Source organism: Apiospora kogelbergensis, assembly GCF_038363985.1.
Source record: "Apiospora kogelbergensis strain CBS 113332 chromosome Unknown utg000007l_segment0_segment0, whole genome shotgun sequence".
NCBI classification, from domain to species: domain Eukaryota; kingdom Fungi; phylum Ascomycota; class Sordariomycetes; order Amphisphaeriales; family Apiosporaceae; genus Apiospora; species Apiospora kogelbergensis.
Genome location: NW_027117424.1, coordinates 407,682 through 431,895, shown reverse-complemented (window position 1 = coordinate 431,895; position 24,214 = coordinate 407,682). Strand labels below are relative to the sequence as shown.

At 54.5% G+C, this 24,214-nt stretch overlaps 12 protein-coding genes across 12 annotated transcripts; 4 read left to right on the top strand and 8 right to left on the bottom strand.

The window, feature by feature from the left end:
• Positions 1-236: 236 nt before the first annotated feature.
• On the top strand, positions 237-1,157 carry PG998_010495 (uncharacterized protein; the record flags this gene model as incomplete). Its single annotated transcript, XM_066877311.1, has 4 exons — positions 237-277; positions 361-428; positions 647-1,011; positions 1,041-1,157. 4 exons carry the CDS (start codon positions 237-239, stop codon positions 1,155-1,157), a joined length of 591 nt encoding a protein of 196 aa, XP_066726365.1.
• Positions 1,158-1,760: 603 nt separating this feature from the next.
• On the bottom strand, positions 1,761-3,866 carry PG998_010494 (putative Restriction of telomere capping protein 5; the record flags this gene model as incomplete). The annotated part of the gene is made up of 2 exons (XM_066877310.1): positions 3,756-3,866; positions 1,761-3,680 (listed from the first exon to the last, which is right to left on the bottom strand). The coding sequence occupies exons 1-2, from the start codon at positions 3,810-3,812 to the stop codon at positions 1,761-1,763; spliced, it is 1,977 nt and encodes a 658-aa protein (XP_066726364.1). The 5' UTR covers positions 3,813-3,866.
• Positions 3,867-4,844: 978 nt separating this feature from the next.
• On the top strand, positions 4,845-5,757 carry PG998_010493 (uncharacterized protein; the record flags this gene model as incomplete). The annotated part of the gene is made up of 2 exons (XM_066877309.1): positions 4,845-5,048; positions 5,101-5,757. 2 exons carry the CDS (start codon positions 4,845-4,847, stop codon positions 5,755-5,757), a joined length of 861 nt encoding a protein of 286 aa, XP_066726363.1.
• Positions 5,758-5,912: 155 nt separating this feature from the next.
• PG998_010492 (uncharacterized protein) lies at positions 5,913-7,244 on the bottom strand (the record flags this gene model as incomplete). The annotated part of the gene is made up of 1 exon (XM_066877308.1): positions 5,913-7,244. One exon carries the CDS (start codon positions 7,242-7,244, stop codon positions 5,913-5,915), a length of 1,332 nt encoding a protein of 443 aa, XP_066726362.1.
• Positions 7,245-8,762: 1,518 nt separating this feature from the next.
• On the top strand, positions 8,763-11,615 carry PG998_010491 (atpase aaa+ type core protein; the record flags this gene model as incomplete). Its single annotated transcript, XM_066877307.1, has 5 exons — positions 8,763-9,941; positions 9,994-10,498; positions 10,553-10,739; positions 10,802-11,037; positions 11,101-11,615. 5 exons carry the CDS (start codon positions 8,763-8,765, stop codon positions 11,613-11,615), a joined length of 2,622 nt encoding a protein of 873 aa, XP_066726361.1.
• A 547-nt stretch (positions 11,616-12,162) lies between these two features.
• On the top strand, positions 12,163-13,441 carry PG998_010490 (kinase-like protein; the record flags this gene model as incomplete). Its single annotated transcript, XM_066877306.1, has 3 exons — positions 12,163-12,589; positions 12,655-12,942; positions 13,002-13,441. The coding sequence occupies 3 exons, from the start codon at positions 12,163-12,165 to the stop codon at positions 13,439-13,441; spliced, it is 1,155 nt and encodes a 384-aa protein (XP_066726360.1).
• Positions 13,442-13,914: 473 nt separating this feature from the next.
• PG998_010489 (uncharacterized protein) lies at positions 13,915-15,316 on the bottom strand (the record flags this gene model as incomplete). Its single annotated transcript, XM_066877305.1, has 3 exons — positions 13,915-14,530; positions 14,654-14,900; positions 14,965-15,316. 3 exons carry the CDS (start codon positions 15,314-15,316, stop codon positions 13,915-13,917), a joined length of 1,215 nt encoding a protein of 404 aa, XP_066726359.1.
• A 556-nt stretch (positions 15,317-15,872) lies between these two features.
• Positions 15,873-16,121, bottom strand: PG998_010488 (O-methyltransferase gedA; the record flags this gene model as incomplete). The annotated part of the gene is made up of 1 exon (XM_066877304.1): positions 15,873-16,121. The coding sequence occupies one exon, from the start codon at positions 16,119-16,121 to the stop codon at positions 15,873-15,875; it is 249 nt and encodes an 82-aa protein (XP_066726358.1).
• A 14-nt stretch (positions 16,122-16,135) lies between these two features.
• Positions 16,136-17,024, bottom strand: PG998_010487 (S-adenosyl-L-methionine-dependent methyltransferase; the record flags this gene model as incomplete). The annotated part of the gene is made up of 4 exons (XM_066877303.1): positions 16,136-16,214; positions 16,314-16,492; positions 16,609-16,999; positions 17,020-17,024. The coding sequence occupies 4 exons, from the start codon at positions 17,022-17,024 to the stop codon at positions 16,136-16,138; spliced, it is 654 nt and encodes a 217-aa protein (XP_066726357.1).
• A 517-nt stretch (positions 17,025-17,541) lies between these two features.
• Positions 17,542-19,117, bottom strand: PG998_010486 (cytochrome P450; the record flags this gene model as incomplete). The annotated part of the gene is made up of 2 exons (XM_066877302.1): positions 17,542-18,675; positions 18,830-19,117. 2 exons carry the CDS (start codon positions 19,115-19,117, stop codon positions 17,542-17,544), a joined length of 1,422 nt encoding a protein of 473 aa, XP_066726356.1.
• A 710-nt stretch (positions 19,118-19,827) lies between these two features.
• On the bottom strand, positions 19,828-21,189 carry PG998_010485 (TdiB protein; the record flags this gene model as incomplete). The annotated part of the gene is made up of 1 exon (XM_066877301.1): positions 19,828-21,189. The coding sequence occupies one exon, from the start codon at positions 21,187-21,189 to the stop codon at positions 19,828-19,830; it is 1,362 nt and encodes a 453-aa protein (XP_066726355.1).
• A 1,095-nt stretch (positions 21,190-22,284) lies between these two features.
• PG998_010484 (uncharacterized protein) lies at positions 22,285-23,628 on the bottom strand (the record flags this gene model as incomplete). Its single annotated transcript, XM_066877300.1, has 1 exon — positions 22,285-23,628. The coding sequence occupies one exon, from the start codon at positions 23,626-23,628 to the stop codon at positions 22,285-22,287; it is 1,344 nt and encodes a 447-aa protein (XP_066726354.1).
• Between the last annotated feature and the right edge of the window lie 586 nt (positions 23,629-24,214).

Sequence of the window (24,214 nt, the reverse complement as noted above, 5' to 3'; positions counted from 1 at the left end):
CTAATTGCCAATCCGGCTTAGCAGACAGGAAGCTGTCACAGCTCCAGCGGGGCAAGGGTGCCGCACTTACATAATTCGGCAGGGGTCCCTTCCGCCAATCCATGTCATCATCGTTTGATTTTCCGAAAGGCATCGTGCTTTTGGAAAATCCCGGGGCAACGAAACACGACAACAATTCCCGAAGACGAACAACGATCCATACCTCCAAGGGAAAGCCACCAGACCTGCCAGCAACCATGGCCGACAAACCCATGCCCTCGTCCTTTGACAATGATAAGTATGCAGCAGCCACCCCTCCCTCGGCCCGCAGACCACCCAAGCAAGGACGCCCAGGCTCACGCACAATGTCTCTCAACGCAGGGAATACCAAGAGACCGGATCGCAGAAGGTCTGGCGCAAGCTGCGAGAAGAGCCATTGGTTCCGCTCGGTACGTCTTTCCCGACCCCTCCCACCCAGTCCCCCTCCATATCTGCCACCTCGCCATCCGCCGCGCCAGCCAAGGTTCACTACTCCCAAGCGAGAGAGAGAGAGAACACCAACGGCGGGAAAGGACGAGAACGAGAACGCGAGAGAGAGAGAGATAGCACACAACCGACCCCACCACCCACCCACACCATTGAACTAACCGTCCCCTCCCGGCCACAGGCACCCTCCTGACCTGCGCGGCCCTCTACAACGCCTGGCGCGGCATGCGGCGCGGCGACCACGCGCAGGTGCAGCGCATGTTCCGGGCGCGCATCGGCGCGCAGGCCTTCACCGTGTGCGCCATCGTGGCCGGCGGCGCCTACTACGGCAAGGACCGCGAGAAGCGCGCCGAGCTGATCAAGCTCGAGGCCCAGCAGCGCGCCGAGGAGCGCCACGCCAAGTGGCTGCGCGAGCTCGAGGTCCGCGACCGCGAGGAGCAGCAGCTGCAGGACCACCTCAACCGCCGCCGCGAGCGCAAGCAGCAGCAGGCCCGCGAGGCCCAGGCCCAGGCCGGAGCCGCCGGATCGAATAATGAGGCGACGGCGGCCGACGCCGACGGACAGGCGCCCCCGAGGGCAGGAAGGAGGGCTCCAACGTCCTCGGGGCGCTGTCGCAGTCGGGCGGCAGCTGGTTCGGCTCGGGGAAGAAGAAGGAGGAAGATGTCCCGAAACCTTCGGATGAGAAGAAATAAGGCAGGAGGCCAAAAGAAAAACAGCAACCATGAAGGAGAGACGCTGGATTTCAAAGATACCAAAATGAAATGTAATACCTACGATTACTTGCCCAAAAAGGAGGAAAGACATCGACGCACGCATTTCGCATGGGCTGGAAAAGCTGTGTTTTTCCACTTTGAACATATGTACGAATACAACGGGTCAGGGAGGCGATTTGGGTTCGATTATCACTGTTTTCAAAGCATGTCTACCAATCGTAGTCAACACAAGGACTACTCAACTATGTACAAATCACAACACTCGCTGCCATGTCGATCCCTCTCCCATGAGAGGGGTTATAATCACTACGATATCAGATGCAAGGGCCCGGACATCAAGAATAACCATCCCTTTCACAAAAAGGGTCCGACTAAATTTTGACTTGGGAAGTGCGGGCTGGTGTGTGGTATTCCACTACGCCGCCGTGCTGTTTCTCGATGTGATAGATTCTACATCGGCATTCCGCTTCGTACGCCCTGATTCTCCCCAACGCCATGAAAAACCACCATGAAAAACCACCCCTGGCATTCCCTGCAGAAAAGCGAGCCCCCAACAAACAACCGTCACGTCACTCTCCAAGCTCAGTTCATAGACCCGCCCGACCGGTTATTCCCAACCAACCCCGCCATCTCCAGCAGCGCCCGATCCGCCTCGCGATCGCCCGTCCCGAGGTTGACGCGGCGCCGCGCCTCGGCCTCGCGATGCTCCCACTCCCAGCGCTCGCGCTGCTGGCGCGCCTCGTCGTCGCCGCCGCAGCCCCAGACCTCGATATCGTCGACCTGGAAGCGGTCCTGGAAGTCGCGGCGCCGCGCCGCGCTGCCCGCGAAGGCGCCGCCGCGCGACGTGTAGTCGTGCGTGAAGACGCCGTACTCGAAGCTCGAGTCGACGACGAGCGACACGGGCCCTAGGCTCCGCAGCGACGACCCCGAGTGGCGCGACGCCGACGCCGTCGCCGACTGGGGCGGCGGACAGCCGATGGCGATGCCCGGGAAGGCGGCCGCCGGCGCCTTGGCGAAGGAGACGTAGTTGCGGTTCACCGAGGACGCCCGGAACACGTCGTGCACGGGGCTCAGCTGGAACAGCAGCGTGTCCGTGTCGCCGAAGCACTCGCGGTGCGCCGTGCGCCAGGGCTGCTTCACCAAGACGCCGAAGACGACGCGGTCTTCGCTGCGGCCGGCGGGGCGACCGTCGGGGAAGCGGCGGGGCGGCAGCGAGTCGGCGAAGAGACCCTCGGCACCCTGGGCGTGGTGGCCCGCGTCGGAGGACTCGGTGAGACGGGTGCCCGACACGAGCAGCAGGGTCGGGGCGCGCCAGTTGAATACCTTGGTCTCAAAGCTGCCCATGGAGAAGCCCGCGTCGGCGCCCGAGTACAGCAGCCGCAGGCGGCGGAAGAGGTCGCTGCCGGGGATGAAGAAGGAGAGCTGCGATACGATGGTGGGGGTGAGGATGTGGCCCTTGTCCTGCAGCAGGGGCGGCAGGGAGGACGATGTCATGACTCTCCGTATCGCGGGCGGCGAGGACGGCGGCGAGGCGACGGATGAGCCTGCTGATTCCGTGCCGGTGGTGCTGACGCTCTCCTTGCGCTTCTTGGAGAAGTCCAGGTTGCGGGAGAACAGGAACTTCTCGAACAGCGCGCTGAAACCCTGGAACAGGAACGGCAGGTTGGCCGGGATGATGCGGCGGAACTGCGCAAACGTGATGCCGGGGCTGCGCTCGACGTTGATGAGCGACGAGAGGATGTCGTCGGCCGCGTCGCGCAGCCCCTCCAGCTCGTCGCCCGCGACGCGGTCGGCGTAGGTCGACAGGATCTCCTGGGGCCCCAGCGGCGCGACGAGCAGCAGCAGCATGACCAGCCGGCGGAAGTTGTCGGCCGGGATCATGGCGCCGCGCGTCGAGGCCGCGTGCAGGTCGCCCGTCTTGAAGGCGTCGTCGAGGTCGAGCGAGTTGAGGGCCGCCAGCACCAGCTCGTCGTCGTCGGCGTCCCCTGCCGGCCCCAAGTCGTCCTCGTCGTCGCCAGCCTCGTCGATGGCGAAACCAGGGGCATGACTTCTGCCTGCAGCGCTGCTGGAGGGGCCGCCACCCTCCTTGACCTCGTCTTCGTCTTCTCCCGCGTCTACCGTAGGCGACGACGGGCGCTTCTCGATCTCGGACAGCTTTCGGTCGTAGACGGCCAGGCTCTTGAACAGCAGCTTCCTCCGGGTGGCGGCGCCCTTGGCCAGGATCTTGGTGTGCCGGTCGGTGAGGATGGCGACGCAGACGATCATCTGCTCGAAGCCCAGGACGGCGGGGGCGTCTTCGAGGAAGGGGAAGGCGCCGATGTAGGACAGCATCTGGAAGACGACGGGCGAGACGTTGAGGACGTCGGGCAGCTCGAGGAACTTGGAGATGACATCTTCCTTGAGGTAGCGGATGTGCTGTTGGTGGTCGGCTAGCGACTTGAAGTTGTCTTTGAAGCAGTACAGTTCAAGCGGTTCGAAGCATTTGCGTGCGAATTTCTCGGCCTGGGGGAACACAGCAATCAATTGTCAGCACTCGTCCGCGCGTGTCAAGACTTGTTGGCGGACGTGGTTGCTTACCAGCTCAGCGCTGATATCCTCCCTGGAGCGGACTTCTTCCGAATGAGCTTGTCCCATGGTGCATTGCGGATGGTGGGCTTCGAGATGGAAGCCGCTCAAGGACGATGCAGGCTATTGTTGGCTGGACATGCCCAGCGTTGTTTTGATTTTGGGAATGATTGCATCAGAAAAAGCTTGAATTGCTGGAAGTGCTGGAATGCAGGCTTGGGGGGGATAAGACGGGCAAGATATACGTCGTGACGTACCCAGACCCGGCAGCTTGGCCGAGCTTTGGTGGGGTGTTTAGGCATGCGCTTACCTAAACGTACGAGACTTCAACACGATTTACGCGTAATGTCGGTTCCATCGATTGTCATGGCCTGCCAATTCTATGTCCTCGTGATGGCAGCGCTGTCATAATCTGTCTTCTCTTACCTAACTGCAAGTGCAGCCAAGCCTAGGCGAGTCGACAATGCTCTCCATGACCAACGCCTACGCCACGTGTTGATAGCTTCAATTCCCGCCTTCTCAAGCTGCTACCCTGTGGCCATGGTTCAACAGCACCTTGTTCTTCTTAAAGCCCCTACAAAATAAAGACCCGAAATACAGCGGGCGTAATTGGACCTCTAGTTGATATTTATTACAATGTGTATTATATTCAATTGACACATGTCTCAGCCAATTCCATTATATCACGCTGTAATCTATACCTGCATAAAAGAGCTAGAGTGCCAAGCCACGATGGACAACGAGAAGGATCACAATACTGTGAATGAGTGAAAGAAAGTCTTACCGCGAAACGAAACAGTTGCTTATTATGAGTTATTGAATGTGGCGACTTCACCACACAGAGGCAGTGTTTTCCTGCCCAGTTACGTCTATAAAAAGAAGGCCGTCCAGAGCCCAATTGCGATTTTCTTCCCTATCCACAAAGCAACCAACAAATCGAATCTAGTACAAGATGGCAAAGCAAGAAACACCCAATCCTACAGTAAGTTGTGGCCCTGAAAGCACATCCACCACTCCAACAGAGCCCACGATGATCCCGTGGACTCCCCCTCGCGCGCTAACCTAGGCCGCCTCTACACCCTGCCCCCCGAGCTCCGCATTATGGTCTACAAGGCCGTCATGGACGAAGAAGACGCCATACCCATGGTCCGCAGCCTGATCTACAGTCAGGCACAGCAGAGGTTCTACATCCTGAGCAACCACGCGCCGTACCTGCGGCCCCCAGGCTGGGGCCTGCTCGCCACCATCCCCGAGGCCTTCGGCGAGGCGCTGCGAATGGGCCGGGTCCAGCTGCCCGCGCGGCACGTCACCTTCCCCCGGCGCGAGCGTCGCGCACCCCGAAATCGGGCTGGTGGAGCACCCGCTGGTCTCCGAGGCCGTGGATAACGACGACGGCGGCGGCGGCGGCGGCGGGCTTTACAACCCGGCGGCGACGGTCTTCTATCTGGACCACGCCTCGCTCATGGCGCTCTTCCGCGACGCGGCCGCGATGACGACGCCCCCACCCGCCGACCGCTTCGCCTGGCTGACGGACCTGCTCCTCGACCGCCGCACCTTCGAGCACCTGCTCTGGGTGCCGCGGCCGTCCCGGCGTCCCACCGCGCAGCCCTTCGCCTCGCTCCCCGGCCTGCGGCGGCTGGTGGTGGGGTTCCTGCACCGGTGGCAAGACGTCGCGGTGCTCGAGGGGCCGTACGGCGACGTCGTCGAGGAGCTGGACGTCGATGTCTACTATTCTGCTAACCCTCGTAGTACGACTGCCGATCCCGACGACAATGGCGAGGGACGAAGTACAGACGTGGATGACGAGCCGACCGTAAGTTATGTCGCCGTGAGGCCGAGGCGGGTGGTGCACCCGATGATTACGCACATCATCACCGAGACCGTCTTGCACACTGCGTCATCGGTTCGGGCCCTGAACAGGGCTGGTGTCCGGGTCACTTGGGCTGTCATTCGGCAGGGGGTGACTCGGAGGCGCGATGTCATGCTAGGGAGGCGCGAGGTAAGGAGACCGTAGAGCTGTAGCTTCCTGACTTTAGGGATCAAGTAATGGAATAGAAAAAGAATGAATAGAAATGAATCAGTCAGCCCATGCATCGCCAAGTACCATATCATCAATTATCCCTTCATTGAATAGATGTCATCTTCCAATGAACCGTCATGAAGTCCCTTCTAACCAACTTCGTCGCTACGCGCCTCGTCGTCCCACAAAGACCGGAGTTGTTCTTCATCGCCGCCCTCATCACCATCGCAAGCAATTTTCTCCAAAAATCCACCCTGTGCCGCGACGGCTAAGACGTCAACGTGCCCGTCCGAAGTAAAGCAGATCTTCACAGTTTTGTAAACCTCTTCTCCCTCGAGCGGCTGCCCAAGGTTGATCAATTCCTGAAGCACCCTCCGAAGATTGCCCGTGTGGCGACTGTCGCCTCGATCCTCCAAGACCTGCACCGACTCGATGAAACACAATAGATATTGTGGTACCAATCCTCGTAGTTTGCCAAGTATATCTAAAGCTGCATCGAGGTCGGCCACTGGCCCTAACAGCTTTTTAAAGTCCTCAGCAGCGACTTGGACAGCGGTGTCGGGCCTCTCCTGGAGGAGCAGGAGCTGAACCGACAGAGACTTCACCATGTTCAATAGAATCTCAGGGGCTGAGAGGTATGTTCCGCGAGGATTCCGGGATTGTAGAGAAGCAAAGTAGGATATGAACGGGACCTTGGCATTGTTCGCCAACCCCACGAGACATGCAGCAGTCAGAGTGTTCTGGCTGGGGTGTGACACATCATGTGGCCCTTGCATCCATATCATGTTTGATGTCATGCTCGATTTCCAAATCTCGAGGTGCCGCTTGATCTGCAGATCTACGGAAATCTTCAAGGCCCTAGAAGTAAGGCCAACGAGCTCTTGGATGCTCTTGTTGTACTGCGCCGCGATGGGCTCGAGAAGGGCTAACGCGTCCCGCACACTGTAATGCGCTGCATCTGCTGCTGTTTGGTTATTGTCTGCTGCACCATCATTCGTCGCCGAATCTGCGTTTACCAAGTCTGCAGCGATCACTTCGGGTCCAATCAGCTTGGTGTGGGGAGACTCAAGCAGCCTGTCCGGAGAATCGACAGCCACGTGACATGGCGTTCGCGTGATTTTGCTCTCAAGCACGCTCTGTACGTCAATGCCGAGCTGTTGCATCATCTGGGTGAGCGTCTGGACCTGATTTTGCATTTTGGACATATCCCTCTGAAACGTGAGATTGGACTGCATATGAGCACCATTGGCGTGTCGCTCCATCCTATGCTCTATGGCTTTCATCCGCTTACGCTTCTCGACGAACAGCTTGTTGAACGCCTGCTCGTCGAAACTCGTGATGAAGCGTTTCCAGGACGATTTGGACCAGCCCGTGAATATCTCGGTCAGGAACTCAAAGACGACGGTGTAGAGCTCTATGATGTAGCGCTGCATCATGCCTTGGTCGGGGAAGAGGCTGATCAGACCGTTCCAGTAGGCCATATCGTCACTTAGCTCCTCTAGTCTATCTGCGACCCCCGAAGCCAGCTTCTCATGGTTCGTACATGCCTAGAGGTCAGGGTTAGCTGCCAGAGTCTTACAAGGAGGCGTTACTAGGGGGTCTTACAGAGGCAATGGCAGAGAGAGATCCAGTAAAGAGGGTGACATATTTGTCATTAGTGGGAATCATCGAAACAATCTTGCTGTGAGTCTGCAAAGTATCACAGACACGAGTAAAAACTGCCTTTAGACGACCTGTCTTGGTCCCACTGCGTTTCTCTGACCACGTCGCGGAAGCTCTGGACACGTGTTTATACAGAAGCTTTATAGATGGAATTTCTTGCGAGGTTTCGACTTGTTGGTCAGGGGGAGACTGTCGCAGAACTTTGTCCATGCCTTGTATAGTTGACGGCTTTGGGAAAGTAGCACTGTTTCTTCATCTGGAACGAGGCTTAAAGTTGTCAATACATAACACTAGAAAGACCACAAAAATAATAGATGGAGTCGATTAAAGACAGAACAAGAAGGAAAAAATCATACTCAATAGCGAGTTGCCGGCCTTCGGCAAGGAAAACGTTCCACTGATCTCGAAGGGCGGCTGAGTTTCTCTCCCGCTGCTTATCAATCGCTATCGCCGTGGACAACCCGCGACCAATGATCTCGCCCGGGTTGTCTTGCCGGAGATTATCACTAAACGACCGGATAAGCTGCTGGTTTACAGGAAACATTATATCATGAATCGAGCGCAGATACCAATATAAAGAAGAAGGAGGAGGAGGACTAATAGTGACGAAAGAAGATGCAATGTCCGAGGCGAGGAAGGCTTCGTCTCCCTAACGGCCCACTGGCACTTTACGCGCTGCGCTAGGCCTATTGGAAAGCGTGCCTATGTTACTTATTATAGAACTCCTTTCGATTCCAGTGAAAGTCTCGAAGGGCACCGATATTATCGACGAGTACATAAACAGTAACGATGAAGTAAGGTGGAAATCGATCATAGGGTCAAAGTAAAGCTGTTAAAGTCTGTGATAGTTGCGACCTTGGATTCAGGCAAATGACTAGAACATTCCAAGCGACCGAATGCCGTACCGTCGTCCATAGCCATGGCTGTGTGCATGCATGTATTGGCTCAATGGCCAATGAAAAGACTTGTTCTAATTAGATCTAACGTCAGCATGCAGTGCGACGCTCCGAGATAATCTCTGGACATAGGAGTTTCAATTCTCGGCTGAGGCTGGCCATTTCCCCTCTTTCTCGCCAGACAAGAACATCAATTTCTGCACCGAAGTCTTCGTTCTCAGGGAACTATCTCTGGCACCACATGCAAACGCTGCTTAGCTCCGTTCAGTTCTGTTCGACCAGATCTTCCAAAGCTCATATGTTATGGAAGATTCCGATTCGCATGAACATGGTGGCAGTAGTGGCGCGGATGATGTGGGAGACTGGAGCGAACCTGATGTGCCGATAGTTTCACGTCAAACCGACGAGAATACTATAAAGAACAGGGTCAGATTCACGAAAATGCCCATTACTGTCACACATAAGCTCTACACAAGAAAGAAGACCCACATGGAAGGGGAAGGACAAAGTGAAAGCGGAGATGAAGATGAACCGGCCGTGCTTTGGTCCGTCGAGGTTTACGACGAGAATACAATACGACACAACTCTTCAGATAGACCATATGCTATCTACGCAAACGACAAACCGTTGGAGCTATCGCGTGGTAATCGGACCAAACAAACTGATCGACGACCAACCACTGATTCCCCAGTCAATATCCTACCTGAACCCACGTGGACTGGCTGCGTTTTCCAGGTGTCTTGCGATGCACTTACCAATCGTCATCCAAGAGGACTTGAAACCAGTGCCATCGAAGCCCTGGAATTCCGACAGGTGCTCCATGAGTACATCAAAATCAGATCACCATTCCTATGGCGCACGCTCAAAGGTATGGCAGGATACTACCCGGATTTCTTCGCCATTATACGCCAGGCCGACTGGGCGGGCGCGACCACAGTGCAGCCGTTGGACCACGCATCATCACCGAAGATCTACGAACCATGGGGTATCCTCTTACATCGCTTCGTGGAGATGAAATCTTTCGTTGATACATCCGTAACACAAGACGATTCACGAGACGTGGAAGGATCAGATGCTCGCGAACAAATCTGCAAACGACTTGAAAAGGAACATATGCGCCATCTTGTTGAATTCCTGGAGCTTTTTTACAACAGCCGTGTCATTCCTTGCATCAAAGCTCTAGATCAGAAGAACCCTCAGCTGGCCCATAGCATGCTGTGGTACGTGTTTGCTCCCGGCACTGATGTCTACCTTCAGCAAGATAGCGGATCGGTGGTTCCTTGCGTGATCATGAGTGTATCCGACAACCTAGCTGGCCAACTTAAGTCGCATGACCGATTTAAGGCGAGTCGCGCCCCAGGATGGAATCTGCGAATGTGGAATTTGGACAGTGATGGGTCCTTCATTGGACGACAAGCATGTTCCTACTTCATCCCGTTTTATAGTGGAACTAGAGCGCTTACTAGCCTCAATATCTGCCCAGCCACTATTTGGGATACCTATGATAAGGGAGAAAGGCGGCAGAAGATCTTGGTGCGCAATAGGCTGGTTTTTGAATCCCTACAGAAAGGGTATTTGCTCGCCCAGTACAATGGCCCCATTGCTGGAAGCAACAAACATGTGAGTTACTGATATACCAGAACCATTCCCTATTCTAATGCAGACATCCCAGTATTCGGGCACGATCGTCGTCGACCACAAGCGAGGTGCGTCTTTTATGAAGGAAAGACTGCCGACATTTTCAATGGGCATGGATCATGCTTCTCGATTCAAGGAGTATGATCTGATGAGAGTCAACGAAGCCGAGTTAGAAACCGATGAAGCGGGCTTCTTAAGAGGCAGCTCGTACTCACCTGGAAGCGATTACGATCATCCCCCGCGTGTTGCTGATTATTTCAATCATACACCGAAGACCCGTCAACCTTCAGGAATGTTACGTGATCATAACAGTGGGCAGATGATGAACCTTCCGACCAACAATGAGAAACACCGCACTAGATATGATTCTGGCTCCGGTTCTGTAACTAGCTACGAAACTTATGAATCCGAGTATGAATCGAAATTTGGAGAAAGATCGACACCTTTTCCGTCGTCAATCACAAGAAGCCTCAGCGACCACCAGCTACTCCTACTTCGACCACGCATACGAGCATTCGCGCTCAAAACCAAAGAGTGGCGTAAGTCCACATACTCTCTATTTTGACTACTAGTCCTAACTTGGTAAATTGCAGTGGTCATTCTTCCGGAGGGCCTTCAAGAGGTCAAGCAGTCCGAGGAGGGCATTGAGAACTTAGTTCTGGGCGACACTGAAATGAAGACGATAAAAGGTCTGTCAAAAAGGCAGAACAGCAAGCGAGAGACATGGGCAGCAGATTTTATCGAAGGCAAGGGTACAGGGCAGATTATACTGCTCCATGGGTAAGTTTGACAATGCGAACGGCGTGATGGAAATCGAGTCGGCTGGCTAACTGTGAACTCAGCCCGCCTGGGGTCGGGAAGACCTATACAGTTGAAGCTACCTCGGAGTACCTTCATAGGCCACTGCTCTCCTTGACCATCACTGATATCGGTACCATGGAGACAAACGTTGAACGTCAATTGATCAAATGGTTCACGTTAGCTGAAGCTTGGAACGCGGTCCTACTTGTTGATGAAGCCGACATCTTCCTCGAGAGAAGGCAGAATCGCGACCTGGCAAGAAACGGATTGGTCTCGGGTAAGAGCTCCACTACATGAACGATTGATATGAATTATCTGAAACTAATCTTTTTCTACGTAGCATTTTTGCGTCGTATGGAATACTTCAAAGGCTTGCTTTTCCTGACAACCAACCGAGTGGGCCAAATTGACGACGCTTTCATCTCCCGTGTGCACGTGGCGATCGGATATGAGGCCCTGACCCCGGAGAGCAGGTCGAAGATTTGGCAGGGTTTCTTCCGGAAGCTTGCCAAGGAGCGGGCCGGAAAGATTCAAATCTCACCTGCGGCTAAGAAATGGGTTCTCGAAAAGGCCATCTCAGGCGAGGCGCAGCTGAACGGCCGAGACATCCGCAATGCGCTCCAGACGGCCATCACCCTCGCGGAAGCGGAGTGCGAGGAAGACCCGGACTTCGATATGGACACCATGACCATAATCGTGGACCAGTCGCATTTCCAAAGGGTACTTGACATCACCAACAAATTCCAATCATACGTCCAGAGTATCAGGAGAGAGGACGAGAAGAAGCGGGCTGCTGGTCGCTATGACAGGAACGACTACTATAATGACGATGTGAAAGAGGAGCGGGGCTTCTGAAGCATCTGACGGCACTTTCCCTTCCTTTAGCTTTCTTTCCATCGAGGTTGCGTTTTCGTGCTCGCTCGTATCTGTTACTTTCAATTTTCTGTCCGTCTCATACTATCTCCTATTACAATGTTACCCCTTTTGTCAGTAGTTCAGGGGCTATTTCAGGGGGTGTTTTCGGATAACAGTGGGTACGAGGATGAGTCAGCTAGCCTTTAGCACTAAAGGGCGCTCTGCGTCTCGGAATTTTTCAGTCATCATCAACCATCTTGACCTTCTTTTTGTTTTCAGCCATGCCATGTTTGCAACTCGACACTGCCTGTCTCATGTTTCGATACCCAATAGACTGCTTTCTCATTTCAGCAGCCGCTGTCCAACCACCGCTTTGAGAGCGACAAGTCTTGGCATTTCCTACACCTCAAGACAACTAGCAGCCCGAGATGCTGCTCATTCTCGCTCCCAATTCTCGACGATCACGTTCAACGATCCGGTAGAGTACCAATGGATCGATGGCGTCGAGCCGTTGGAGCTTTACGAGCCCGGCGGGTACCATCCAGTCATGGTCGACGATGTGCTGCACAGACGCTACCGGATAGTGGATAAGCTCGGACACGGTGGATACTCGACCATCTGGCTCGCCCACGATGAGCAGACAACACGCTACGTCGCCCTCAAAGTGAACATCTCTGGCCAGATGCTGCCCGGCCGGGAACCCAGCATCTTGCGCACCCTGTCCGAATCTGTCTCGAATCGAGAAACTACTCAGGAGGCCTTTGATGCGAGCACTGCCCTCCCGCGCATCTTGGATGTCTTCAACGTCAGAGGGCCTAATGGGACTCACGTGTGCTACACCAAGACGCCAGCTCAGGGAAACCTCAAAGAGGCGTCCGTGAGTCGCCTCTTTCCCATCGAGGTCGCCCGGCTGCTGGCCGCGAGATTGGCCCTGGCAGTATCGTTGATCCACTCACGCGGATTCGTCCATGGCGGTAGGCTTTCTCTTCCTCCATCATCGCATACAAGATTGCAGAGGCTGACAACCCTTTGATGACAGACATACATCTTCGAAATATTTTGGTCAAGCTCCCGTCGTCCATCGACGAACTCCCCATCGCCGATTTCAGAGAGAAGTTTGGTGAGGCCGAAACGGTTCCCGTCTTTCGGGCCGATGGGGAGCCACTTTCGCCCAACGCCCCGCCGCACGCGGTCGTACCACTCTATCTGGGTAGCATGGCCCAGGATTTCACCGTCGATGACGCAAACGGCCTGATTCTGAGCGACTTCGGCGAGGCCTTCGCCCCAGCCACCGAGGAGCGTCTCGGGGAGAATGCAACACGCCCGTGTCCGTAAGAGCGCCTGAAGCGCTCTTCGAACCTGACACGCCAATCTCTTTCCCGGCAGACATCTGGAGTCTCGGGACGGCCATCTGGGAGATAGTCGGCATGCATTTTATCTTCGACGAGACGGCGACACTGGACGAAATCGTGGCTCAGCAAATTGACGTCTTGGGTTCTGAGAATCTCCCACTAGCTTGGAAGGAACACTGGGAACGCCCAATCACGGAGGAATTGGTCGCGGAGACAGAAGTCGACGTACCTCGCCGCTCTACAGGCGATCGGATGGCCTGGCCACCTCTCGAGCAGGCCTTCGAGGAGTTTGTGCAGAAGTACAGACGTGGGCAAGAGGCAATGGGGGTGTTTGGAGAAGAGGAGGCGAAGGCAATTCTTGATCTAATGCGGGGCATGCTCAAGTTTAAGCCGGAAGAGCGAATGACGATACAGGAGGTGCTTCAGTCCGAGTGGATGACCAAATGGGCATTGCCTCGAGATACCAATAATTAGAATGGAAACACTCATGTATTGCTCACTTGGGAGAAAGAATCAAGGTCAGGTGCGCATCTCGGGACGGCATTGTGGCTCGAGATGAGCAGATCCGAGGCTGGTAGATGGCTGTCGACCTGGATTTCGAACACGAAAATGGCGATTTAATATCATTGTATTCTCTTCGCCATCAACCTGATATCTTGCGCTAATTCAGATTGGCGAAACGTCAGTTAAGGTAGCGGAGGCGCAATAGCGTTGGTGGCTCAGGACTAGTATTGAGTAAAACAAAACCAGATTCCAGATTACACGCGAACCACTAGTAATAGACCCAGAAATATCGTAATGACGCCAGCACACGCGAGAAAAGGTAAGCCAAACCAGCATCCTTGGAGATCTATGCCTCTGGCGAACAACTCAGCAAGGAGCGGGCTTCCAATCATCAACCCAATAGTATCAAACACGCCAATAAAGGTGTTGAGCCTTGCAACCTTCTACGCCTCGATAAGGCTTGTCAACAGGCTTCTGAGAAAGGACCACAGTCCCCACCCAAGTGCGTTGAGCGTCAGCGCCGGGATCAAACCTGGCAGGCTGGGTGCCAGGCCAATGCCGAGAAACGTCAATACAATGATGACGGCGCTGATTCGGGCGAGGAAGAGGTCAGAACGGTTGGGTCCGACTCGGTTGCGGCAGTAGATGCTCAGAGCTGGCAAGAGGACCACACAGATGAATATGACGGCGCCGGAGCGTATCGATATAATGGCAGTAGCTTGCGCAAGCGATATGCTGTATCGAGTAGAGATGTATTGGAGCAAAACATCTCGGTTGAGAAACAGCATGTGAACGGTGAATGTGGAGAGGATCAAGGGTATGCGGCGGTCTGAGAAGAGAAAAGACAGGAAGTGTCGCGTGTGCCAGGCCACTCCCTGCCATGGTTTAAGGCGAGGCCGCGGGTCATCTGTCGAGGTCGGCGGAGACACAAGTCCTAGTGGGTCTGTGGCATTGTAGTTTTTGGTTTCTGGAATGAATAGAAGGGTTGCTATAGCCGCGAGTTCGATTGCGAGTCCGAGAAGCATTGGTATCCATGGGTTCCATGTCATAAGGGCAGCGCTCATAAGGGGAGCCGAGGAATTGGGTGGCGATAGTAGCCGTTAGAACCTGGAAGAATATAGCGACCCTGCGATGATAGATAAGAAATTGCATCGCATATGAATCACGAGACTGGAGACATACCGTTTCTCTTCAGGAACCACATCCGAAATGATAGTGTATATCAAGGCGGTAACGACCGTGACACTGCCGCCAAAAGCAGTATGTAATGCAGAGAGCCATGTCCAGTTGAGTGAGATGTCACCTTGAAGGTAGCAAATGAATTGGACGAACACGTATTTCCCGAACAGGGCGGCGGAGTCAAGTAGTAAAACCGGGTTGCGCCCGTAGAAGTCAGCGACGTAGGCCCATGGCACGGAGAAGATCAGCACTGGAGCAAAAGGCTTTTCAGCGTTAAATATTGGGGAAGGCGATTGCGAGGAGGTTGAGCTTACTGCCAACACTGTCGAAGGTAAGTTGCCAGCCCTTCACGGCGGCTACGCCACCCTGGATTGGGGCTACCTTGCACCACTTTTCCTCGGCGCCGTCTCTGCCTCCACTCTTGACCGGATCGGGATCGCTCCGATAATACAGCGAACAGAGTATCTGCTCGAAAACGCGGGTTTGGGCGGGTGTGATGAGTTCGTAACCGAGATCCAGGAAGACAAGAAAGAGCAGAAGGAGCACCACGATACGGGCCCATGGAGGCTTGACTGGGCGAGAGCTGCAGTTCTCAGTGTCCGGGGAGGCTATTGACGTAGGAGTGATCTCTGACGACAAGAGAGGCGAGCTTTCGGAGGAGTCCATATCTGGGAGGAGTGCTTTTGCATTCGATGTGGTGTACAGTACTCAGTATGTTTCGATTGCAACTTCGACTCCCAAGGCAAGATCAGGCGTTCAGTTGGTTGGTTAAGTTTCATGTTTGTGTCCTGCGGGCAGCAACTCTCGCTAAATGCCAGCAAGCCACCCGGCGGTCGGCGCAAGTGCGTAGTAAACTGATGGTAGTACTAACAGCAGTAGCTAGAACGAGAGCGATGGGAGTCAAATCATTAGGGATCATCTTTTAAATAGCCGATTGGTTAGTTCGTTTGCTATGAATTTCCCGATTGCCCAGGACCTGAGGCAAGCAAATAAAAAAATGCCCTCTTTCTTTGTTCTTTCTGGTTTTCGGGTCGTTGCCAAGCTGTCCACCCAAGAGAAACGGCCTCTTTCTCAGATTGTAGAAGCAATCAAGTAGGTACGTTTGCTTTTGTACCTACCACAACATCGATGGCAGCCAAGTATCTTGTTTGCCCCAATAGCGAAAGATTGCTATACAACCAAAGGGAAACGTTTCAAACATTGCTTCAATGACCCCATGATACTAGATCCCCTGAAGGCGGCATTCGGCGATGCTGACCTGGGTACGGCATTGCCATACCTTGACCAGCCGCAAGCCGGCTGCTTCCACAAGGGCGTGTAGCTGCTCCGGGGTGCGCTCGATCCTATTGATCACGGTCATCATGTTGAGATCACGCTGGTGACTATAGCATACGTAGTGCCCATAGTTGGCCAACAAGGGCTCGGGCGCGCGGTCCCCCGCCAGCCCGGGCGACCCGAAGGTCGTGTTCATCACCTGATCCGCGATCAGATCCGAGACTTAGGACTCATGACGGCCCGTATGCCACTCAGGATCTTGACGCAGTAGTCGTCGGACCAGTCATGCCTGGGATAAAGTTAACTTTAGCATTAGTGTGAAAGGTCCAAGGCCGTCCCTCGAAAAGCAAACAGGGGGCGACTTGGGTGGACAGGGAACATTACTGACAGGATATAGCGCAACCAGTAAACATCGTCATCCTTGACCGGGTTGACTTGGAAGAAGTCGTGCGGAGTGAATTGCACCGAGTCCGCAGGAACACCTGCAGGCCTCTCGCGCTCCCAGAGCTCTCTGCCGTTATCCACCATAGCCGGAGAGTCCTGTACTATGCACCTCAAGTGCGGGTACTGTTGGGAGAGCTGCCTCGCAAAGCCACCTGCAGTATATCAAGCTGTCAGTTGCCGGCTTTATTTATGCCAGGGTAGTAAAGCCAAAAACTTTTCCATGGCGTTTGATTGCTTACCGTGGCCTCCGCCCACGCCGACGAACGTTGCATCCCCAGCTCCTGCCACGGGTAGTCGAGCACGTGCGGCGTCGAGGATACCCTTCCACCCCCGATCATGGCCAGGTTGAAGATCTCGAGTTCCGCACGAGGCACTCCTACGTTGCCACCACGACCCTCCTGAGGCGTGTCGTTCCCGCCCTCGACCGGGGCATCGGGGGCACCTGGGTAGCAATGGTTCTGGGCCGCAGAGCCCCCGGGCCTAATGGTTTCCTGAATCCAGCCCCACCGAGACTTGGCGGAGCCGGTGGCCAGGTTGAAAGACGTCTCGTTGACCTTGTAGCTTGGGCCCAGCTTGGGATGCTTCAAGGCGATGGGGAGGTACGCAGATGAGGAGTACGGATCCAATGCGCTACAGGGCGATGGAGAAACTACATGTCAAGGATGCAGTTGCTGTTGGAACTAGAATAGAAAGACATGTGGCATTACGACCAATAAGATTAGCCGCCAGCAATAGTGCATCTTCTACCCAGTCACACCCAGACCAGCGTGACAGGCCTGTCATGACCGACCTCCATGCATTCCACATACGGTCCTCCACACGAATAGTCGACTACCACTACTTGATTCATATAGAAGAATCAGCCGACAAGAGAACAAAATGCCTTGCCTAATCCTCAGCTTCTACGATACCATTTCAAGACTACCTTTTCTGGCTCAAAGACATGCAAAAGAGCCCCGCGAGGTGAGTGACCCGATCGCTTTATGACTTTCTCTAGTTCTTCGCATGCCTGTTTCTTGCTGGCCTCTACATCCAGACGACGACCTTCTGGCACCATGCAGAGCGATGGCTCAGCGCGAGCATGAGCAAAGGCGGTAAAAAGAGCCCCGACGAATTCGACCTACACAAGTGGCGCAAAAGAAAATCAGTATCGGAGCTTCTCTCCTTGTTACTCATTGGAAGGTAGGGCCCCTTACTTGCGAGAACTTGATACCCACACAGAGACGAGGGCCGGCGCCCCAAAAGGAGCTGATATGCTGCCGTGGCAATACAAGCTTCTCGAAGGTACCACCCTCGGGCTGTGGCCGGTACTCTGGCCAGTCGGCCTTCTCCGAGCTGTAGGGGATGATGAACCGATCCGGGCGCCAATCAAGTGTGTCGTCTCCCCAAATTGCGTCGGAACAGTACGACACATGCAGATTCAGCTGCAACCGAGTCTGAGCTGGAAGTTTCACGAGCTTCCCGCCTGAGAGGCATGTTGTGCTTTCGGTAGGCGTGTAGCGCAGGTTCATGACCAGGGGGTGGTACAAGCGCTCCGTCTCGAACATGACGGCTTGCAGCCTCTTCAGCTTGGGGAAAATAGTCTTGTAATCATGTGTATTTGCGCCATCGGCCAGGACGCGGTCAATCTCTTCTTGGACCCAGACCTGATACTGCGGATGAGCAGCGAGTAGAGCGAGGGATATGGAGATGGCCGATGCTGTGGTTTCGTGTCCAGCCCGGATAAGGGTGAAGAGGTCGCCGATGACCTCACTCCTCTCCAGCTCTAGATTAGCATGGCTCCCAGAAGATGGGTCTCTCTTCGACTCGGAGGTATCTTTCCGAACGAATCTGGCCAATTGAGTCAGGAATGTCTGGCCATGCCTCGTCGGATGCTGTTCTTCATTCGCAAGCAAGTTCTGTAAGAGCTTTGTGGTCTCTTCCCAGGCTTTTCTGGCTTGCTGCACTGATCGGGGGAAGAACTTGACTAATGTCGGACCTAAAGCCGTTCCTACCCATGTTACCACGATGTTGTCAACACAGCTGCCAAGGGATTCCTGGAGGGAGAGCTCTTGTCCAGCGAACTTCTCACGGGAACCCGTAGTGAATTCTTGGGGGAGACCTAATGCGGCCGCCAGGAAAACGTGGAGAGATATGGTGCGGCCATCTCGAAACACGGAGGGCTGCTCGCAATTGGGATCCGTAAAGATCATGTCCAACATTCCCTGCGTCTGCTTTTGCGTGTCATGCCAAACAGCCTCACTAATGCGCTCATTGAAGCAGGGCCCGACGATGCGCTTGTGTCTTTGCCATTCTTCCCCTGTAGCCTATAAAATGCATCGAATGCAGGGTAAGTGAGTGAGAATTAACGCCACGGATGCCATGGACGATGCTTCCAACTCACCACGACAATATTTCTGCCAAATAACGTGTTGAGGGCTAAGATGCAGGTAAATTTTCTGCGCAGCGAGCCGGTTGGACAGATTTGATGTACTTGCCTTCAGCATCGTTAAATCTAGCCCATTTCTTAGTATCAGTGAGAAAGTCGGCATTTGCCCGGCTGTCGGCGCAGGCGAATATGATATGGTCCGGGGAGACGATGAAGAAGGCCGGACCCAGGCGCATGTGGAGGTCAGGGCCATCGTCCCGAACCCAGTTCATCCGAATCACACGAGTGAACCTCGACATGGGCTCGGGGAGGAGGAACTGGATCAGGGGAATAAACCAGCTTTCTGGGGAGAAAAAGGTCTGAAAAAGAGCCCAGGACATGCTGTACTGTGTGAAGGGTGCCACAATGATGGGCAGTCCCGCTCGTGTCGCCTTCACGTAGTTACGACAGAAACTTGCGAATTGTGCTGCAAGCCACAGAAGAAGGAGCCAAGGAATGGCCCAGGTCAGTCCAGCCATGACAAACAGATGGTGTTGAAGAAGTAGGTTGGGAATTCAGGTTAATCTTCCGTACGTATAACTATGGACAGTTTTCTAGTCGAGTCTGAGCAGGATAAGGAGGAAAAGAGAAGAAAGATCGAAGTTAATTATCGTGGGCTGGTCGGAACTAGATAGCTTGAGCGCGCATTGTCACTCTGTGGCTGTCGCGTCCCTCACTCGTCACACTTTCTAGATGTTGCAGATTTGTGAGAGGAAGGAAACCAGGAATAACCCCAGTAGTCGCACAGTGCAAACTTAAACCGCATTGCGACAGTAAAAGTCCATGTCCCCAAGGCACCAGGACTGAATAGTAACCATTACAAATAGATTACTACTCCTTGTGACAGTTTATGAAAATAAAATCAATCGTGATCGATTACATGAGATCGACGATGATATAGCGCAAAGATAAATGTGAGCTGAACACAACGCATATACATGTGTTTATTTATATCAATCTGCTGCACGAATCATGCTAACGTTTCCTATCTGCTACTCATCTGGCTTATCTAGATCTTCAGGCACGCATCTTCCAGGCGTATTGGCAGTACCTACGCTGCCGATCCCTCGTTCGTAGGATTAACGGCTTTGCCGTGGATGGCGTAGTATAAGCTCAGGTACGGGCCCGTCTTGCGCGAGTAAGAAAAGGAGAGGTAGCTGTGCAGGGCGGCGGGCCCGTCGAGGTTGGCGCCGGGAAACGTGCGCTGCAGGTGGGCCATATAGCCGTCGGCGGCCTCGCCCCAGCCCAGCGTGCGCAGGATCTCGGCCACGTTGTCGGCGATGCGCCGGTCCGTCGGCGCGTACTGCCACAGCGGCAGGTACAGCTTGACGTCGGGCACGCGCGTGTCGTGCCGGAACTCGTACGTCAGCAGCAGCGTGCCCAGGAACGAGAGCGACACCCGGGGTGGCTTCTGCAGCGTCTCCAGGCGCGACCACGGCGTCGCCGCCTCGTCCATGAGCAGCGGCCAGATGGAGCGCAGCAGCGCCAACCCCGTCATGCGGTCCTCATCATCTGCCGCAGCGCCGCCTAGCGTCCACGCCCGTCGGACGCACTCCCAACTGTTGGCGTCCCGAAGGTACGTGTACAGCTTGATGCGCGCCGTGGCCGGATCGGCCGCGTCCACGCCCGTCATCAGGACCTCCATGACATCGGGGCTTGACTTCAGGAAGTCACCGACGACACCCAGCGGGACGGCCAGGTCCCGCCCGTACGGCTGCAGCCCCTCGATGGCGTTGAAGGCGACATCCCGTATGTTCTTTCCCGTGGCGAGCTGCATGGCCATAGGGTTGTAGTATGTCTTCATGCTACGCTTGGTACCGTCCAGGTCGAATGCCACCTGGAGGTGCGTGACGTGGTCCAGCGGCGCGGGAAGTCGACCGTCGCGGACTGCTGCGTTCAAAGTTGCTATGTCCTGGCGCTCTGATGGGACCATGGACTGCAGCAGCTGGCGCACCAAGTTCAGGTTCACGCCAGGAAGACTCTCAGTGCTCTCCAGCACCTTCAAGAGCCCATCGATGACCAAGGGCTCTTCCGACGCTACGTGCTGCCCCTTGGTCACACGAGTGGGCTCCAATTGAAAGCGAACAATGGGTTTTCTGGTAGAACTAAAGTTCACGCTCATTTCTACTGGCGTGCTGGCCTCATAGGGACTGCCGCTAGTATCTTGGTCGCTGGAGCGCGCCGGCCGAGGGCCGATCCAGGGGCAAACCTGCTCTGCGAAGAACCTCAGGTTGCCTTTCTTTTCCTCAGGGGAATAGGTCCCGGCGAAGTCCATCATACCGGCAAGAGCAGGCCCGCAGATTTGGAACCAAAACTTGGCGTCTGCGTCAAGGACATACTCGGGCAGTTCATGATCTGTCGTGTGCGCATGCTGGAGGCTGGTGAGGGGTGAGATGGAATTGACGCTAGTCATGATGAAGACGGAAACGAACAATAGCACAAGCGATACGATACGTGGGGTGGGACATAAACAGGTTGGAACCTGGGGAGAGAATATGCGTGCTTTTCGATCTAAGTTACTGTTCTTCTCTTCTGTTTCCTCAGGCTTTAAGCTTGCATCACAGAGTTCCATATGGCCCAGTGTGAACGATGCGGTAAAGCAAGAGAGTGATACAGATTCAGGGTTGGGAAGTGGTATCGTGTGAAACAGTCCGTTCTTTGACGTACCGGGGCCTTTACCGCACTGTGTTGAGGTATCCTAAACTGTACACCAGTGTCAACTGTGGAGCACAGTAGAGTACAAATGTATAGCACGGATACATAACATTCAAAGCTGCAGAGATGCCTGTAAGAGCCATGATGCACCATGACAGGGGCTCTCGCCCCTGCGAAGCGGGAGAGCATCCGGGCGGCTATAGAGTGGGAAAAACCTTAATCGCGTATCCTAGTGATATGCCAACATGTCAAAATCGGCGCCAAGGGCAATCAGTTTAAGTTTACTAGGTGCTAGCCATCAACCTTGACGGCAATGGAGCCAAACGCATTTACCGAAACTAGTAAGTCTTACCGGGCGCACGGTAAACGGGAAGTCTAGAACGAACGCTATACCCTGCGAGTGGCACCGCCTATACATAGCTCCCCTAAGAAGGCGGGCCCAATCCGAAATGATGGTGTCAATGACAGCTCTTGGCACGGAGTCCGGACTCTAGCGGCCGAAAAAAAAGACACAGTTCTACACAGTCCATAGTTATTATTGGTTTCGAAATGCTTGTATACGGAATAGGACATTGCTTTAGGTAGACAAACCAGCGATCTTGCTTTTGGCGGAATGCGAAGTTCCGTGACAATTTACGTGTCTAGGACTGGATTTAACATCAAGGAACTCAACACAATCTACTGTGTTCTGCTCTCATGGAGGCAACATCTACGAATTTATGAATGTCTTTTTGCTATTGGGGAAAATCACTGTGTGGATTAATTGAAATTTATTGAGCGCCACATTAGTTCAGAATATCGCCCCAAGCCAGGTAGTTTATAATAGCACCCGAACGATGCAAAGAGCCGATGTCTACAGCTGAGGATCTATGGCAATGTTTTCCGGCTTGAGTCCGTAGTAGATGCTCAAGTACGGCCCTGTATCAGCCGAATAGGCAAAAGACACTTGATTGTGGAATGACACGCCCGCATCCCAGTCTGCCTTTGCAAAGGTCTTGGCTATGTGCTGAGAATAAGCCACGCTCATCTCCTGCCGGCCCAACTTGTCTAACACGGCCTCGATGGCGTTTGCAATCTGCCGGTCGGTTTTGTGATATTGCCAGAGCGGAAGATAGAGTTTGACCTGGGGCAAGTCGTCTCCCGCTCTCCACTCGAAGCCGAAATAGAGGCAGCCGAGGAAGAAGGGGAGCTGTTTGACCAGCCTGCTGGACGAGTCCGAAAATTTCTCCTCCTCCACCCCCAACAGGAGAGGCCATATCGAACGTAGTACTTCAAGGCCGCGGAGGCGCGTCTCGTCCATAGCAACACCACCAAGTGTGTAAACGGATCGGATGAAGTCAAAACTGTTGAGCTCGTTGGATGAGATATAGAGCTTCACCCGCGACTTCTTCGGGTCTGTCGCGTCAACAGCTATGTAATCGCACGACATGGGTCCCGGGCACCGCTTCTGGAGGAACTCTTGCAGCGCGTCGGCCGCCGGGCCCAGCTCCGGGCCGTAGGGCTCGAGAGACCGTATGGCCGCGAAGCAAATGTCCATGGCGGGCCGTTCCGCAGCCAGCGACTTAGCCAGGGGGATGGAATAGATTTTCATATTCCGCTTCCCTCCCACCATATCCACAGCATAGTTAAATTGAGGGCAGCGCTGATAGACGTCGATGGGCACCGGCAGCGAGGTCTTCTCCGCGGCGACCAGCCGGGCCACTTCGACGGGCTCATACACCATGAATTTATCCACCAGCTCTCGCGACCACTTGAAGTCCAGGCCCGGGATGACGTGCTCGAAGTAGTCGAGCAGAGCACCTACGGCCTTACGGCCATAGGGATCATCACCGGTGGGCGAGGTGTGAGGCCCGAGGGTGACGGATCGTGGCTCCATCTGGAAGCGAACAATCCCCTTCTCACGGTCCCCCGAGATGTTGACGCTCATCTCGACCGGGATGAGCTGTTCCATCAGGCGATCCCCCGTAGGATCGGGCCCGAGCAGTTGGGCACAGTTCTCATGGAAGAAACGAAGGTGGCTGTCCTTCTCAGCGGCGCTATAGCCACCGGCCAAGTCGAGCAGGCCTGACAGGACTGGCTTGCAATAACGCCAGAAGTATTCCGGAGCGCAATTGGGCTTGATGGTGTCCCGAAGGCCGTCCCGGGACGAGCGAGGCGTCGGGGCGGCCACGATGGAAGCGGGGGTAAGGACTGCCATTTCCTTTGGAACCAGTTATGATAAAAGGCTGTGCTTCAGGCAGATTCACAGCAAAGAATTGCCCTTGAAGAATGTGCGAGATAAGTTGAACCAAGCGGAGTACCGGCGAAGGCATCTTCGACGAATTCTTACAGATTCCCCCGCTGGTATAGCATTATAATTCCGAGCTTCGAATAACCCTTTTCGAATCGGGGACCGACGCCAAGGATGGCGCAGTTGTCATCCAGTGCGCCCTGTACGGTGTACTCCACCCCGATGCATGCTTGCTTTATCCTTTCAGTCATTATACCAGTAGACGCGGCAAGTTACGTATCATGGGATAACGAAAATCGTTTATACAGACACGCCACACGCTCTATCCACCTCCATGTAACAATAAATATTAAGTTTGCATGGAACTTGACGCCGGATCAGGGGGGCAGAGAGAACGTCCCGACGGGACCGACCCGCGCTGTTCCCGTGTTCCCCTGGTCCCCGCCATCTGTCAATTGGAGACATCGGAATCATATGCCTAAAGTTTCGTACATGAACTATCCGCTATAGCGGCTTGGTTGTGCCACGGTATGTACCAACTATGTATAGTAGT